The sequence below is a fragment of the Pempheris klunzingeri genome, chromosome 14, assembly GCF_042242105.1.
Source record: "Pempheris klunzingeri isolate RE-2024b chromosome 14, fPemKlu1.hap1, whole genome shotgun sequence".
Taxonomy (NCBI): Eukaryota; Metazoa; Chordata; class Actinopteri; order Acropomatiformes; family Pempheridae; genus Pempheris; species Pempheris klunzingeri.
This window is the reverse complement of record NC_092025.1, coordinates 14,164,639-14,182,956: the sequence shown is the minus strand read 5'-3', so window position 1 is coordinate 14,182,956 and position 18,318 is coordinate 14,164,639. Positions and strand designations below refer to the sequence as shown.

The window sequence follows — 18,318 nt, the reverse complement described above, 5'->3', positions numbered from 1 at the left end:
ACTGAAACGATTAATTGATTATCAAAAGCATTGCAAACTAAACATAAGAACTGTGTGGATCTTTGGTGGTGGCAGAAAAGACATTGGAAGATGTATTTTTTTTCTTTCTGTCAGGTTTCTCAGTGAGAACTTGATATCGGCCCTCAGTCCTGGCGTTTTCAAGGATCTCCATCAGTTAGAGTGGCTGTGAGTTTCACGCATACACACACACACACATGCACAGACGCAAGCGTGCACATGTGTGTGAGGAAGCTATCGTGTTGTGCTCTGCGGTTATAGGTGAAGGTAGATGTAAGGACACTGTGTGACTGATATTATACCAGAGTACATTCATAGATACGCTGTAGCATGTGTGCGCACCATGCTCTTTTTTTGTGGTACCTGGTTTTATTTTTTAGGTTTGAGCCATAGATTCCTGTTTATATCCATACATGGGCATCCTTGTAGATGTCTGGAATTTCCATTTAGATTTCATCTTGTGGTTTAAGGTCCTTCCTGAAAACAAATCCCCTTGATGTTCTTAAAATCATTTGGGTTGCAGTTGTGTGGAGAGCCAGAAGAGTCGTAATAATGTGTACCCATGACCAGTGATAGATTATGTACAGCTGTGTTGACTGAGTCTTCTTTTACCCGTGAGGAGCTCATGGAAGTGGATTTCTTTGTTACTGGTCTAGGGTTTTGTGCCAGTTTGGTTTCTTTCTACTAATGTGAAGCAAAGCATCCAACAACAATGACACATTAATGCCGCTGGCTTCCTGGACGACTCAGGGGAAACCCAAATATGTCAACCAGCAGCCAAACACCAGAGCTAATAGTACAGGATATAACTGACAGTGATGGAAGAAGTATTCAGATCTTTCATTTAAGCGGATAATTGCTTTCAGATGTCAGATGATGCATCACTTCACCTCTGGTTTATTTCAGTACAGACGACTCAGATTAATTGAATAGTGACATTTTGGGAAGCAACCTTATTTGCTTTTGGACCTCTGTCATGTAGCTTAAATAAAAGCAGATTGAAACAGCCAGCCAAATTAAAACTAAAACACATTCCAGCACCTCTCATTTTTTACTAATTAACATTAAATATAATTTGCTCGAAGTCCCTTTGTCATCGAGACGTGGCAGAGATTTCAGGAAGACACTGCACCCAGAAATGAAGCAGTTACAGCAAATAACGCCCCATTAATCACAACTTTTCATCTTTACATTTCCGTTTGACTTAAAGTTACACTAAAGGATGTGAATTACAAGTGCTGGTCGGCAAATTTGCAACTTCAGATAGTGCCAGGCTGGCTGTTTCTATTGTTTCAGGTATTCATGCTACGCTTCATATTTAGAACAAACTTTACAGACAGAAAGTTTGGTCAAATTATTGCATGATTTAAGAGGGTTGTTTCTTGTGCCAGGATGTTGGACCATAACCCACTAAGCATCTTGTCCCAGGATACCTTCATTGGGCTCCAGTCTCTCATGTACCTGTGAGTTTCATCATTGTTCTTAAAAATATGTTTTAGTGTTGACTGATTACTAATTTGTTACCTCTGAGTTCTCTGTGTTTTTCACTGTGTTTGTGTTGAAGTAGCATACAAATGTTTATTTCTTCATCTTTCTTTCCTTTTCCAAACAAATCTTTAGTTACTTGGTATACAGGCTGTTGGAACAGTGTGTCATCTCTGCTCTGTAATGCTGGGAACTCCTGCTGCGTAGAGTTGAATCTCTGTTTTGTAGCAACATGTTTTCCTTCTCTTGTCAGATCCATGGTGGACACCTTGCTGCAGCAGCTTCCTCACCCGAGCTTCTGTCAACACATGCCTGCCTTGGACTGGCTGTGAGTCTGTTCTGACAGTGTACTTGTGTGTGTGCAGGTTTGTAGTGCATGGGTGCGATTCAGAAGATGTCAGTGCTCCAATGAATGTACCAGACAGATGGATGCATGGGTGTGTGTGTGTGTGTGTGTGTTTGCACTTGTGCAGGTACGTGAAAACAAGTGAGGCTGGTAGAAAGAAGTGACAGTGTCGCATAGAGTACAATATGGGGATCAGATGAGCAGTCCTCCTGAGGTGAAGTGTCCTCAGATAAGCTTGACCAACTATTTTTGCTCAGCGAGTGCAGACTGGAGAGTCTGACACGACTAACAACCTCATCACTCATACCCACTCCACATCTTAAGTGCAGAGCAAACAATGTCTGTTACTATACAAACACCAGACAAATGCTATGTTTTATTCTTTTGTGCTCATTTGGAATAAACTTTGCAGGAGATCAAAGTTGATTTTGACAAAATCAAATGAACTCACACAGCGCTGCACACATATTTACATGTGTGTATTCACATGTGTTTCCATGTCTCGTTAAGGGTGCACACTATGTTCCCCCTCCTCTTATTTCCACTCTCAGGGATCTTGAGGGAAACCAGATTCAAACTCTCAACTACTCCATCTTGAAGACCTGCAGCAAGCTTGAAGTTCTGTAAGTACCCCACTTTAAAATGTAATAAAAGCCCAAACGCTTGAAACAAAGTCCTCCTTAGGGGTTTACAAGAGCTCTAAGGCCATTCTATCCCGTTATACCATATTGTCTTTACAAACCTTTCCACAGTTGTGCATGAAAGTGGTTTAGTAGTCTGTAATTTGAGTTAATTATTCCTCACAAGTAAGGCTCTGGCAGTATATGTGATAATATCAAAGACCTGCAAACCTTTTGGCACCATTAATGAATAATTTGATAATTTTTTAAAACAAGAGTAAAATGTTTGCTTTGCAATTTCATCAAGAAAAAATATTTTGAATAAAGTCAGAACTGGGTTTTTCATATTGAATTGGATTTGAATGCGGCACCAGCCTGAAAGAACGAGAGAAGCCCAAACAGCGAAGGCCTTTTCCGCTGACAGGCCCTGCCACAGGGGCTTAAACTGTGATGAGGCTCAGAGGGAGTTAAGTTGAGATATAGACGGGAGTATAATCACTTTTACAGACAGACAGAGAAGAGCAACATGGGTTGGTGAACTGGCAGCAGATTTTTGGATTACACCTGCAGACTGGAGTCCAGAGTAAAGGAAATTACTCTAATCAACGTTCGTTCCAAATAAATGCCAGAATGCCATTTTCAAGTTCCTCAAATGACAAAGGAATGTGATTTTGACACTGTGCCTCAAAATGATTGTACAGCCTTGTCACAGTGAACCAGAGGAAGCGTCAGAGTGTAAAACCTAAAGACGGAGGAAAAGGTATCCAGACTAGACATGAGAAAGTTACTAAGAGCAAAGATGGATTTCAGATTTGGCTTCTTTCAACTGAGAACATGTAAAGACGTCCAGCTCTCAATGTTTGACAGACATGATAAGGTGGAAGACACATTTTACATCAAATTTTTCGCCTCGCCATGATATGTCAAGAGCACATCACTTCCAAAACAGTAATTTCTCTTGGAAAAAAACACAGTTGTGAGTCTAGGAGGAGAGATCTCAATGTGCTTGTAGGTTACATGTTGTCCAGAAATGTTTTTGAATCTAGGAGCTCCCTGGCACAAGCTGATATTGTTTTGTGTTCAGTGCCATCATGACAGAGTAGTCGTCACTAGGGTGAGTGAGTCAGTTTGTAAAGCCCTCAGAAACATTTACAGCCCTCATTAAAAAGCCCGCCTGTCTTTTTTTTTTTTTATAAGGTTTTATTTCTGGAAGCAGCAGTGCACAACCTAGATGTAAACCTTTTCTTTCAGGGGAAAAAGCATAAATTGTGTTTCCTGTCTTCTGAGCAGTCATGCACATTGACCTTTGTGTGTCTCTTTATTTCTGTTCATTTGTGACGTTTCTCTAAACCCCGTTAGCTTGACAAGAATTTGTGATCATATTAGCGTCAAAGTCAGATGAAAACCGATCACTCCACTCATTTCAGCTTCACACATTGAAGACTTCAATGTACTATACTGAACACATATCCATATCCTACCTCCTATCCTATGTATATAATGGAACCTGTACATACTAATTCCATATTTATTCCAGCATCTTTGTACTCTCCATCATTGCACTACTGTCTTTTCACACTCTTTGTCATAGTTTTTTTATATACTTATATCTATACTTCAGCCACCTCTCTGCTGCAGAATGAGCGAGTGACAAGAGAAATGGGCTTATGTCAGGAAATTGTCAGTGTGACTCTTGGCACTGAAGTCAAACTGTGAAGATGTCCTTGAGCAAGACAAGACGAGTGCGTCTGCTTCCATGTAGCTCTGTAGCTCTGGGCAGCATCTGAGTGTGAATACATGAATGTGTATGGGCAAGATCCGGTTAGATAGTTTTTAGACAGTACACACAGACACAGACAATACTAGGGAGCATTGTGGGAACTGGTAGCAATAGGCTCAGACTCTGCAACAAATGAGACAGCATCCAGTCACAGCAGGATCACCACAGGGGATTGAAACACCACTTTGCACATGGTTTCTGACAGCAGGTCTGTCCTGTTCAGATTACTGATGGACAACAGGATCAGAAGACTTCCTGAAAACACCTTTCAGTCTCTGTGGAAACTGGCTGAACTGTGAGTAACACCCACCTTTTGTATCTTTGTCAGTCTGTTCAAATAATCCACCAGCTGACATTAAGATATAAAAAGAGGTGGTTAGTGCAATCAATCACTGGGTTTTAGTGGTGACTTTTTATTGCTGATTGAGAATGAATTTTTCACAACGTGACTGAAATTTTTTTCATTTCTCTCCTATCCGATCTTTGTCAGCGGTTTATTGTCACTTTGCTGTTGATTAGGGTGAAACAAATCGGAACAGTTTTTTATTACAACATGAGCACAATAATGTCTAGATTGGTGGATTATATTCCACTATTTCATTACATTCTTTATAGCAGCCTGAAGCTGATGGTTAGTTATGTTGATCCATAGATGAATTGGTTCTAAATGGCTACCTGGTGATAAGGAAACAGTGTGATCAATGAAACAATAGTTTGTTTAAGTCACACCGAAAATAGTCTAATGTTTTGACAGTAAGTGAATACAGAACAAGTACAGGTGAGATATAACAGAATGGCATGAAATTAATAAATAAGATTAGATAAATTAAAGTTGCACCATAAAAGAAACTGTAAATGAATACATTATGATAAACAAGAAATAAATCAGCATCCATGCAAGAGCTTGTTCTGCTGAGATTTATTTTGTTAATGTTTTGATAAATCCCTGCAAACCCAAATCTATAGTTTTACTCAAATGGTTTCCAGAAAGGTATGAAATGCTATGCTTTCCACTATCCATGTTTGATAATGAATGAGTTTCTTCTCATTTTTATCTCTTTCGCTGTGTTTAGGAATCTATCCAGCAACAGGATACGAGAGCTGCCGAAAAACACCTTCAAGAGCCTCTCCAAGTCCCTCCTTAAACTGTGAGTAACTGATTGTTTGGCTGCGAGGAGAGGCGTGCTTCACTTTGTGAGGATTATTGGAGGGGATTAGGATGAAGTGGAACAACACTTTGGATTTCCAGTTTAACGTTGGATTCAGAGCACGCACTTTTACTTTACTGTTAATGTCTCCCACAGGAAAGGAATGGGTTTTAAGCAGCACGAAAACGTTTTCGTCTTGTGGTCGACTTCGCTGTCAGAGATGTTATTGTAGTGCTGGTGAAGCAAAACAAAGAACTGGTTTTCCCTGCAGCAACTGGCCTTCAGTGTCACATTGTGTATGAGCGCAGTATTATATCTGTTCCATTTTTGGGAGTCTGTGTGCAGACTCCATAAATTTTGCAATTATACAGACTTTGCATGGAAGAAGCATAGGTGGAGAGGAGTGAAGTACATTTACTCTAGTACTTTACTTAGATATAAAGGTACTTTTAGATGTACTTTTTCTTTATTGTCATTTTATGTACTTACACTGCACAACATGTTAGAAGAAAGAAAGAAGACTTTACATTATAGTTTAAATATTTAAACTCACCAACAATATATACAAGAGTGTGTGTGTAAATAAATAATGAATAGGTAATAGATATTTACAAAAATATGCTGAACTCTTTATGTTATCACAGTTTTAACTACTTGGCTGAGTGAAAATGAAAAAGAGCCATGTCAGTGTACAGTAATTGTGCCAGTCATGTGTGCAGGAAGTTGTCCAGCTCAGCCAGAAAATGACTCTAATGGACAAGCTGCAAAGGAGACAAAAACATTAATAAGGAACTTTTTTGACATATGTGCAAAGCAAGCAACATTTGCTACAAATAAATGGAAGCTACATTGGAACAAAATAGGGTGCTTAGAGTCATTAAGGACCCACCCACATAACAGCCTGTTCTCTCTGCTGCCCTCAGGGAGGACATACAGGACACTCAAAGCAAACAACAGCAGCCAGAGGAACAGCTTCTCTCCTCAGGCTGTAGGACTTTTTAACAAATAACACACACTCACCCCCCTGTCCACACCACAAACACCTGCAATCCACGTCATCTGTACAAGACCTCTTCACCAAGGGAGAACTCCCAAACCTAGACCCCAGAAACATGACAGGGGGCTCAATACATCAATGTCTGCATGTTTGTTCACTCCGTGCAATATCAACACTCATCTGTGCAAAATCCACTGACTTTATGAGCAGCACCTTTCATCAACAACACAAGCTTTTACTGCCTATAAGCACCTTTTATTGCTTTCACTCTATTTTACATATGGTGTTAGGTCACATATTATTATATTTATAGGATATATAGTACAAAAACTTATCTTTATTGCATTTTTATGGCACCTTTTGCTGCTGTCGTACCTCATTACCTCATATTCTGTTTTTCATACTTATTTTCATATATGTGTATGGTCTCTTCAGCTGATAAATGAAGATGAAGAGTAACTGGATTGGATTTGTGGTTTCAGAATCATCAACTTTGTTTCAGCTCACTCTAAAATCTCACAGGAGTAAAGTACCTTATCAATCTGTCAAGCTTATGAAAAACAGACGAGTTTGTTGCATCTTGCTTTATTGATCCATGAAATCGATGACATTTTGCTCAGGACGGGAGAGAATTACAAGCGGCCACAAGCACATCGCCACTATAATTGTCAGTATATTGCACTGAATCAGTCTCTCTTTTACCTCTTCATGTTGTCTTATATAGGGCTGTTTACTCAAGCCTTGTTTGTGAAAAGAAGGTGATTAAAGCCGCCACAGAGTCAAACCAAACACTGAGACAAACCAGACTGATGCTGTCGCTGCAAAAATAGTCAGATGTGAATTCATTTAGAAACATGAGGAAGAACCATGAGAAATATCAGAGTATGATTTGCACTGAGATAGATCAATAACAATCACAATAGAAGAATAGATATATAGGTAGAAGGGACATTACATTTTACATGTTTTTTCTTGTTTCTTGCAGAAATATTTCCCACAATCCCCTACTCCACATTCACCCCACCCACTTCAACCACCTGATACATCTTCAGTCTCTGTAAGTACACGCGCACTGAAAGAAACTGCTCGCTGCGGCCTGTGCGGTGATGAATTGTGCTGTTTTCCACAGAGCGCTAGAGGGAATAGACATCCCAGATATCCAGACTAAAATGTTCCTTCCTATGAAGAACCTCTCCCACATGTATGTACAATCCCACCCAAGTATCACAACCCTCTCAGGGGTTTGCCATCAGCGAATAAGCCAAACATGACGTCTCTTTATCTTGTCATCTCCTCTGTGTGTCATTGTTTGTCTAATTCTGTCTGTCCTCCTACCACCATCTGTTTTTTCACGTGCTCCTTCTCTCTACTAGCTACTTTAAGAAGTTCCAGTACTGCTCCTATGCACCTCATGTCAGGTCCTGTAAGCCCAACACAGATGGCATCTCTTCCTTTGAGGACCTGCTGGCTAACATTGTGCTGCGGGTGTCCGTGTGGGTCATGGCCTTCATCACCTGCTTTGGCAACCTCTTAGTCATCGGCATGAGGTCGCTGATACGAGCTGAGAACAACCTCCACGCTGCCTGCATCAAAGTCCTCTGCTGTGAGTAACCGTACACCAGACTCTCACAAAACGAAGCTATACTATGTGCAAAGATTTTAATAAATATTATAGATCAAGGGTAGAAGTAAATGTTACAATAACAACAACAGTCCTAAAAAGAAATTAAAGCATCACAGAAATGAAATGAAAAAAGTTGATCGATAAAAGTGAAACTGTTGTGATGGAGCCCAGAAGCCTGGGTTGAGACCTTGAAATCGCTGCTCACATCTCTAATTGATTTATTCAGCGAGTGATTATCTGATTATCAGGCCAGCAGGCGAATACTTCGACATTAAAAGGAAAGATGTCCAAGAGTCATGAATGCATCAACTCCAACCTTGAAGAGCTAAGCAGCAGGGATCTAATGGGTTTGTTGGGCAAACCCAGACTGATGGAAGATTAAACACATGTTAGTCTGAAATTAAGAACATATTGAAATCAATTGTGAAATGAGGCACCAGGTGGAGAAAAACTGCTCCATTTGGAGCCTCGCGAGTGCTTCATTTATACCAGAGAAGAAATGTTTGAGGACGTCCAGGTCTACCTTTGTAAGCAGAGGTCATACTACTGGACATTTGGAATAATTTGCCACACACAGTAGAGTGAGGTCCTCATAGTGTGCCGTGAAGAGAGGCCAACTGATCTGTGTTTCACTGGGCACGATTTCATATGTGAGACTGTCTGTAAAACATCAGTTCAATTCAGTTCAGTTCAAATTATTTATGTAGCACCAGTTTATAAGTTATTTCAACACAATTTTCATATAGCGCAGGTCAAGACCATACATTTGATTTACACAGATCCAACAATTTGAGAATTCTTGCATGAATAAGTATGTGGTGATGGTAGTGAGGGGGAAAAAAATCTAAATTAATAATAATAGTGGCAGCAACAACAATCCATGGAAGCTTTAGTTCTTAGAGTATCCCTTACAGCCAGTTACTCTTTAACTGGGTTTACTTCTTACGTATGCTATAAGTAGTAAAGCAAATGCAGAACCAGAGCAAATCTAAGCTCAAGCAGAGGCTATCTGAGTGTGAGGGCAGGCTTTTTAGGCAAAGTGTTACAAAATCTCAACGTGAAATCAATGAGTCACGCTCTCAAATTGAAACTCTGCGGTCTTGAATCAAGATAGGGAAAGCCCTCTGTATTTCCATTTAATTTTTAATATCTTGGATAAGATTAAACGCTGTAAAATATTTAAAGTTCAGCGTTAAAAAAGGATTAGAGATGTTATCAGGACCGATTTCAAAATGACCAGCAAAGAGGAGTCTCATTCCAACAAATACTCACTGTACATACAGCGCTGAGGGTTTTGACAAGGCTATTCCAACTAAACTAAAATCCACATTCACACTGCCTTTTAACTGACATTTTGACTTCCCCCCCCTCATTATATACCACTTCTTTCCTCTCTACTTTTCCTCTCTTGTATCATCAGTCATTTCCCCTTTATTTAGTTCTCTTGAGTCAGCTGTATTTATATATTCGCCATCACTCTGACTCTTCCCTCCTTTTCGTTCATCCTCCAGGCTTCATTCCATTTGCTCTGCTCTCTCACCTTTATTCAGGATATATGTATTTTCAAATAACAATTTACCTTGAACCCTCGAACAAAAAGGGCGTTACTGTTGTTTTTCCTTATTATCCTTATTTCGGATACTTCCATGTTGTGCAGACTAAAAAGATGTTCAAGCTTTATAAACTGAGTCATGGTGGGTTTTGTAGGTCTTAAATTAAACCAGTGAGTCACCTTTTTTCTCACTCACACACACACACGCAGCAGCATCCAGATATGTGTATGTGCCATATTCTTGCCTACACTGCAGGGTTTAAAAATAATGTTCTGTGTGTATTTAATGAGAGATTTTGTGTCTGGATGCAGGAAGTGCCATCCTTTCATAATTGGACACAGACCACTTCTCCCTGTATCTGTACTCTGTACTGTATGCCACCATCTCTTCTCATCCCACCAGGTGCAGACTGCCTCATGGGTGTGTACCTGTTTTTCGTTGGAGTGTTTGATGTAAAATTCCGCGGGCAGTACAACCGTAACGCCCTGCTCTGGATGGAGAGCATGGAGTGTCGGACCATTGGATTCCTGGCCATGCTCTCCTCAGAGGTAACCTAACATAGATTAACATCCCACCCACAACCACACATACACAAATTAGCCTGATGACACCCACACGCTGAGCTGCTGTGTCAAATGGAACCTGGAACAATCAATTTACTGTATTCACTGCAATATGTATCTAAGATATGTGTATATATGCTATTTTTACACACTTTCATTCTGCTGATGCTGCTTTTTCACTGATCCCATATCAGCCACTGCTGGTAATGCTGCTCCCAGCATTTTGTCAGCCCAGCATCCAGCTGCTATTTAGAGTCTGATTCTAGTTTTTCCCGAGGCGGAATTTGATTATCATCCATTTCTGCTCAAAATGCTATGGTGCATCCCTACATAGAATGATACTTACAGAGCCGGTTTGCTAAATTTAACATTTTATTTTAGTATTTAGTCTCAGTAAGTCTGTATTTCAAGAGCTGATGTTTTTATGAGTTAATGTGTACTGACTGGAGGATGTACTCAATGTGAGCCACAATCCTGCAGTCGGTTTCACAGTGTATTTGCTGAATCAGAGCTGGTGGCTGTAACACGGCACGAAGAATTATAGTGCTGTCATGGATAAACAGTGCAAGATTCAATATACTTCAAAAATCTGTATTGCAAGTGTATTATCTGGAAGATTTTTGAAGATGTCTGTGCACGAAAACCCACAGGCTCATTTATCTAATTGATAAATGTTGTATGTGTGGTTTTGCATATTTTAGGAATATGGATAATAAATCACATATACTTCACCTTACAGCGAAATAAATAGAAATTCTTAAGCTGAGCTGTTGGAAAATCAGAGTAGATGAGCCGTAAACAAACATGAAGGCCATTTAGAGGGTAAGAGATTGCTTTTAGTAGCCGACTCTAACAGTCTCCAGTGGCTTTAACAAAACCACTTGAATGCAGCAATAAGGATGTCGGATTTGTCAATTAGTCCTTGCTCAAGACTACATTAGTGCACGTTGAGAATCTAACTGTGGCAACAATAAAGCGAACACATTTTCCTGTGATCATTTATTTATGTTATTTAGTTGTTCCTTTAATTATAGCGAGTGTTTCCCCTCAGGTGTCTGTCCTCCTCCTGACCTACCTGACGCTGGAGAAGTTCCTTGTCATTGTCTTCCCCTTCAGCAACCTGCGCCCAGGCAAACTTCAGACTGGGGTGAGCTATACCGCTAACAGAGGAAAAGAATTTGTCTGCTGAATTTGTCTTATTTTCACTTTACTTTGAGGAGCTCCTTTCTGTTGTTTGTGATGTGTTTTTACATAAGAAACAACACCAGAGTTTACAGCTCACCTCAATTGTTTGGCGTGTAAAATCCAATCTTGTAGAGCGATAATAATTGTATTTGCTCTGCTGTAGCCGCCAGTGCCCTTGAAACACTGTGGCGTTTGCTGTAAATACATTTAGAAATAGACAAATTATACTGCACAAATTATTATTACAGCAACGTAGTCACAAAAGGCTCACAACGCCTGCTTTATTTCAAGATAACTACAAGCATTTCTATAAAGTACTTTAATAACTTTATGAGTACAACTGAGGCATAGAAACCTGCTAGTTGACTCACCGTGTGTGTGTGTGTTTGTGAAAACACCTAATTAGGAATACTTCATCAAGATTAGTTTGAAAGATTATTGAAGATATTCATCGATTATTTATTTATGACACTTTTACCCTTCAGAAGGCAACAAAACTCTTATCAGAATAGTTCCTGGTTCACTTTTGTTCAGTTCAACTAAAATTGAAAAATGAATAGAGTTAATGACCACGTAAAGATTAAAAATGATAAAGTAAAGAAAATAAAAAAGAGACACTAAAGGAAACATAATTTTTTCATGCACTGGTCAATTTTGAGATTTTGTGACATTTTGCTTCCATGACATGTCGTCTTTCAGACTAGTGGAAAGAAAAGAACAACAATAAATACACATCTAGGTGTTTATTTCACTACACCTTGTCATTATATTTCTCCTATATATTTTCTCCTAAATATATTTTTTTCCTCATTTCAATACCCCTTGTTCCTCTACTGACATTTCATTTCTGCACCTTTTCTGTCTCCTCTGTTGCTGTAACAAGTACATTTCCCCAGTGTGGGATAAATAAAGTCTCTCCTATCTTATCTTGTCTTATCCTATTGTAAATTCATATCTTTAAAGGCAATTTTCTTAAAAAGATTTTTTTTCTCACACCTTAGTAGCACTTTCATTCACCAAACTTGCCGATTTTCTTCCTGTCTATATTCAGAGGGTTTTTACTGAGGGATTTGCTCAATTATCATTCATAGCCTAATTTATATATCATTTTATTCCTAAAAGCGTGGTGAAATTTTTTTTAATTTCTTTTTTATGGCTGACAGTATTTACTGATTTATGGATTCATTAAAAAGTGATTAATAGGTCAACAAAATGAAACAAGAATACTGAGCCTGGCTTCGAATCAAATATTCAGATTTCTGTTGTGGAAATATATGCAAACTTTTGAATGATTAATTAAATAATGGCTCATTTGTTTTCATCAATTTCAGAAAACTTGCATGCAAATACAAAAAAGAGTTGTCCTAATCTAAGTAATCAGCTGGAGAATTTTCATCTATTAATTACATTTTTATTGATATACTGCATAGGTAAAATATAGTATGAGTTCAGGCAGCTGTGTAATTTACCCTTCACAATCACTGCCTCATCAGATGACTAGAAACATCCAATCATGTACATACAGCTGTAGAGCACAGCTATTATAAGCTTACACACCCCAACCGCTTCTTTATGTGCTGTATTTTTGTTATTGTTGATGTGACTAAGATCTTGACTTTTTTCAGCACTCCCTCAAAGAGTCTAATTGTTTTCAGCCGAATCCAACGGTGTAACCATTTGCTGTAAATGCCTCTGTATCTTTTATGTAAGTCTGACTGAAAGGCAGCCTCCTAATAACATGTTTGTTGTCCCGCTTCAAGGTGGTCCTGGTCTCTATCTGGCTACTGGGGTTCATTATTGCTGCTGTGCCCCTTATGAATGAGGACTTGTTTGGAAACTACTATGGACGTAATGGGGTCTGCTTTCCCCTGCACTCTGACAGGCAAGAAAAACCTACTGCCAAAGGATATTCCACAGGGATTTTTCTGGGTAAATTTAAGAAAAAAATGTTTGTTTGTTTTTTTTCAGAGCATTTTAAAGTGAAAATCTATTTTACTCTTTTGATAATATAAAGTTGGTAGCAACGGTGTTGTGTTTTTTGTTTAGAGTTTAGAGTTTTAGAGTTTGAGTCCTCTAGATTAGAGTTGATGAATTAGAGAAGAGTAGCCCAGTGTCTATCTGACACTATATATGTATATGCACACATAATGAGAATAGCCAGCTCTGACCAGGGAAAAATCCTCTTCGTCCAATCAATAAAATTAATGAAACATCCATGCCCAGAAGATGGAAAAAACACTGTGGAGTTATCAAACGCACTGAGATTAAAGGCATAGTCTGCAATGTTGGAGAAACTAGCAAGAATAGCTTGATTTTTAAAAGTTTTCAACTAAAAATATCCCACCCCCACTAAAAGCTCACTAAACAACAGTCTGTTGCGGTCAGCAGCGGCTCTCTCTCTGGTCCCCCCGTTTAGATTTTGGTTGCACTTTGCCACTCTGCCATTCTAGTGTGAGCAGCTCACCAGCTTGTTCAAGACTCCGGCCATCCACAATCGATGCACTTGCAACGTGCGCGCAGTGAGGAAGATACATAAATAGACGGGCAGGTCGGCTGTCCAGTCATTTCATCTGGGACAGATGTTTATTACAGTCCTGTGACTGCCACAGGCGCTGAATTTCTTCATTTCATTTATTGATTGCTGTCTGGCTAGTTAGTTTCAACCAATATAACAAAAAAGTTCTTTTAATATGAGTTGCAGTGTCTGCTTTTAAGTGCTGAGCTGTAAATGAAATAGGCCATGCCTTCCATATTACATTGAAATTAGGTTTTAAAAAAATCTTTCATGATTTGTTTATAAGGATGTACAGGTGAATATGATGCAGCTTCAATTTTAGTCATTAAAAGTTTCAAGAGAAATCTGATTCCATTTGAAGTGGCGTGCCAACCAACTAACAGTACAGGGAACAGCACTGCACCTTATTAGATTGGGCTGTTATTCAGCAAACACCGTGGCTCCATCAACAATACATGATTAGTCTTGGTTTTTGTTACTCAATGTTCTCACTGAAGATCAGTGGAAGTTTGGCACGTCAACAGTGATGAATGAATTACAGAGATATTCTGTCTAAAAGGGTATTGCATTTCAATCACTGGGTGATTATGATAAGAGAAAATCCTCTGAAATAATTCATGCGGTGCCACAGTTTGTTGGTCATTACTCACTGTTCTGCTTGAGTGTATCTTTGCATGCGCATATGAAATATGACTATGCATAAAAATGCAAATGTAGGTGTGCATTTATGTTTGAGGAAGTGTTCTGTATAGACACTGTACCTGCCTACCTGTGTTGTGGAAACACAATAAGTAGGTTTACTCAGGTATTAAGTACAATTCTGAGGTGCTTATGCTTTACTTGTAACTTAACATTTTCATCATCAGTGCATTGTTACATTTACTTATGTAAAGGAACTGAATATCACCACTTCATTTATGATTTTGAATAGCATGTCCATTTCCTCAGGTCTAAACCTGGTGGCATTCCTGGTGATCGTCATCTCCTACTCCAGCATGTTCTACTCCATCTATAAAACTGGCATCAATGCAACAGACGTGAGGAGCAGACTACACAGAGACGTCGCTGTGGCCAACAGGTTTTTCTTCATTGTGTTCTCTGATGCCCTCTGCTGGATTCCTATATTTTTGGTGAAGGTCCTCTCACTAATGGAGGTGGAGATACCTGGTAGGAAATGAAGCAACATCCTGTGTTTACTGTACTTAACATCTCATAACTCACTCAGTCATCCTGCCACATTTAAGTGCTCTACAGGTTAAACCCTTTACTAATAGAATAGTAATTAATAGAAGCATCCACAGGCACGTGCTGCTTAAAAACAGTGGACAACTTTGTTTGTTTTCTCCTTCAGGCACCATCTCCAGCTGGGTGGTCATCTTCATCCTTCCCATCAACAGTGCCTTGAACCCTATCCTGTACACCTTGACCACCAGCTTCTTCAGAGAGCAGGTGGAGCTCTTGCTCTGTCGGTGGCAGAGAAGACACACTTTGAAAAAAGACCGCAAAAGCCTCACCTCCTCCACAATCTTCATGGAGACGCCTCGGGCTCCTTGCTACCAGCCGCCAGTCTACTTCCAGCAGGTGTCACTGACCCGTGCAGATCCCCGATACGCCTGAGGGAGGCAGGAACTTTCCAGGCACTTTGTAAACTCCAAGTTGAAGGCTGATTTTTGGTTCTATCTTTTGGTACCAGTAGCACTAACATGTTTTAATTGGACAGGCTTCTACGTGGAACAAGCTGACAATTAGGGTTCAGTGTCTTGTGAGCACAAGTAGCCAGGGATATCAAACCACCAAATTTACAGATTAGTAGATGGCCCTCCGTGCCGCTGGAGCTGCAGTCGCCCCCATGTGACCCTCGGCAGACACTGACCTGACAAACGTGGCCAAGGAAGAATGGTTTTAGTCTCAACAAAAGCAAGGACTGAGTCTTGTACTGCAAAAATGTAGCACTCATAAATGGTTCGTGGATTTACAATGCTGGCATAATACAAATGAAAATGCAAATCAGTGGTCGTTTTTGGTTTTGTTCATTTTCTTGCACAAACACTAATACATATTTGAAATTCAAATGCCAAAATCCAGCACATATTTTTAATTTTGTCTGCCAATTAAAATGTAAGTCAATTTTCTATGTCAATTTAATGCCTCCTATCTCTGTGACAATTTACATAAAAATTAATAACATTATTTAGGGTAAACATTTATAATGCTGTTAAAATAATCCACGAGATTTTCTCTGTGTTTCTGCTTTTAACGTTTTTGCTTTTGTCTTCTCTTCACGGTTATTTCTCTTGCTCCATCAGTTGTTGGATTTACTGGCTGGATTAGCTTTCATAATTCAATACTCTCTATTATCCATTTTCTAGAGCCTCCTCTACAAAGAAATGTAGTAATGTGCACTTTAGCATTATATGCGACCGTGCAAAATGATTATATAGGTGGCACAAATGTTACTCAATTCGTATTTGACATATTTGAAAGAGAAATGTTTAATGCCAGATTAAATTGTCAGTTTTGACTCAAATCATGATATTTCTAATGATAAAGTCATGCTGGAAATAATTTTCTTTTAATTACATTTTTGGCAGTTTGTACTGGAGGGGATAGGAAAATTTCAAATCTATTACCAATGATAAATGTCGCATTGTAAACGTAGAAATGACAACACAAACTGCGATTTGCATTTGAATTATGTCAAAACAAAAAAAGAAAGAAATCTAATTGCCAATGACAATTTTAATCAGTGGATTTAAAGAGAAAAAGATTCATCCATCGACAGTCACTGATTGTTACCAGTAATGTGTAGCAGCCGCTATCTTCCTGTTCCACACTGACTGGTGGGGAACAGGAAGATAGTGGTTGGAAACTTATATCCACTGATGCCATATTTTTTTTCATATTGTTCTGATATGATAAGTGTACTCTGAATTGTTCTTTGTTACCTGCTGTTTTATCCAGTCCATCTGCATGTACAGTATGTGATTATGGCTCTGAACCAATATGCTGCAGCATCTCGATACCATTGAACTCTACTTCTTCTGGTCAGACCTCATTATTGCATGACTGACCTGGACTGGATTAAAACTTTAAATTAAAGAAAGCCATGTTACATTTAATTTGCTAATCCAATACGTAAAGGAATCTGTTTAATTAAGTTTTTTTGTTTACGCTATGCTTATCAGACGTCAGCTGGACTGTAACTTTGGTTCATATTTCTATTTATACTTTTTTATACTGATGTAATATGCCTTTGTTTTTGTTGCCTTTTAACAATCACAATCATCACCAAGCGGATAGTGATGAAAGACGAACAAAACAAGCAAAATAATGCAGGTGAAGAGAAGGGGTTGTTTAATGATTTTACAAAGAATACCAAGCAGCAGACGCCCCTCTGGTGAAATAAGGACGATCATCTCCTGTTTTGTTACGCACATGTGCATCTGTTTATTTTAGTTGTATAGTATTTGGTACAGGAGACTGTCTTCTCTGTCTATGTTCTGTATATCATTGTGTTTACTGGAGTCACACCAGTGCATTTTTGTGCTTATTGATTTCGCGGCAGAGATGGCTCTTTGACTGAAATAAAAAAAATAATAACTTGAAGTATGTTTTAACATTTTACCCTTTTATAAGAAGCACAGCAAAAAAGAGGGTGTACTTTTAAAGGAACAAAGCTGACCAATAAAACATCATCATATGCACACACACACATATTCACAAAAGTTTCACAATTGCACTCAATAGGAAACTGAAGCACTTTCTCACTTCCCTGTTTCTTTCATCTGTTTTCTGAAAAGCTGAAGCGGGCTCACAGAGTTTTGATTCGTATTACATGCTGAATGAGCTTCTGTGCAGGACAGTAACATTTCATCAAGTTGTCATTTAAGCTCAGATAAAACTCATCGTTTTATTATCATTTAAGATTACATCTGCCATGAGCTATCAAACCCTCATCGGAGCAGTTAGTTGTTTATTGCTGCCACATGAACAGAAGTAAATCATATAATTACAAGTAAAAATAAGAAATACATGAATGAAGTGTAATCTAATGAGTTACGGATTACTACATTAAGACGTCAGAAGCATAAAATATAATAATACTGGGCTGAGAAATGGGAATGAGTTAAAAATTATCGCCTAAATAAGTTACATAAAAACACTCACTCATATATGCATTACACGCCAAGTAAGAGATTCACAGTATGAAGAGTAATAGGTGCTCAATCATTGAAATAAACTGCTAATTAATAAGCATATCAAGCCTATTCCAATTTACATTTTAAGCCTATTAAATCAGCTATTTCATTAATTATATATTATTAAAAAAGTGAACACAAATGTATGCCCAAGAGAAGCTAACTATTCCATCTCGTTGTGTATCTGCCTGTGGTAAACACGTCTGTTATCATGGTCTTTTCATGTTTCTTCCTCGGCTCTTTTATCACTTGACTTGAACGCACCTGCGGTGCTCAGCATCCCTC

At 38.8% G+C, this 18,318-nt stretch overlaps 1 protein-coding gene across 1 annotated transcript in view; it reads left to right on the top strand.

The window, feature by feature from the left end:
• Nucleotides 1-15,451, top strand: part of rxfp2a (relaxin family peptide receptor 2a) — a 31,531-nt gene extending 16,080 nt beyond the window's left edge. Inside the window, exons 7-20 of the mRNA XM_070843692.1 lie at nt 115-186; nt 1,410-1,481; nt 1,757-1,831; nt 2,401-2,472; nt 4,473-4,544; nt 5,323-5,397; nt 7,380-7,451; nt 7,524-7,595; nt 7,768-7,997; nt 9,974-10,119; nt 11,186-11,281; nt 13,080-13,248; nt 14,783-15,001; nt 15,186-15,451. Coding sequence (XP_070699793.1) covers nt 115-186; nt 1,410-1,481; nt 1,757-1,831; nt 2,401-2,472; nt 4,473-4,544; nt 5,323-5,397; nt 7,380-7,451; nt 7,524-7,595; nt 7,768-7,997; nt 9,974-10,119; nt 11,186-11,281; nt 13,080-13,248; nt 14,783-15,001; nt 15,186-15,451 — 1,708 coding nt within the window. The remainder of the gene's footprint in view (nt 1-114; nt 187-1,409; nt 1,482-1,756; nt 1,832-2,400; nt 2,473-4,472; nt 4,545-5,322; nt 5,398-7,379; nt 7,452-7,523; nt 7,596-7,767; nt 7,998-9,973; nt 10,120-11,185; nt 11,282-13,079; nt 13,249-14,782; nt 15,002-15,185) is intronic.
• The last annotated feature ends 2,867 nt before the right edge of the window (nt 15,452-18,318 follow it).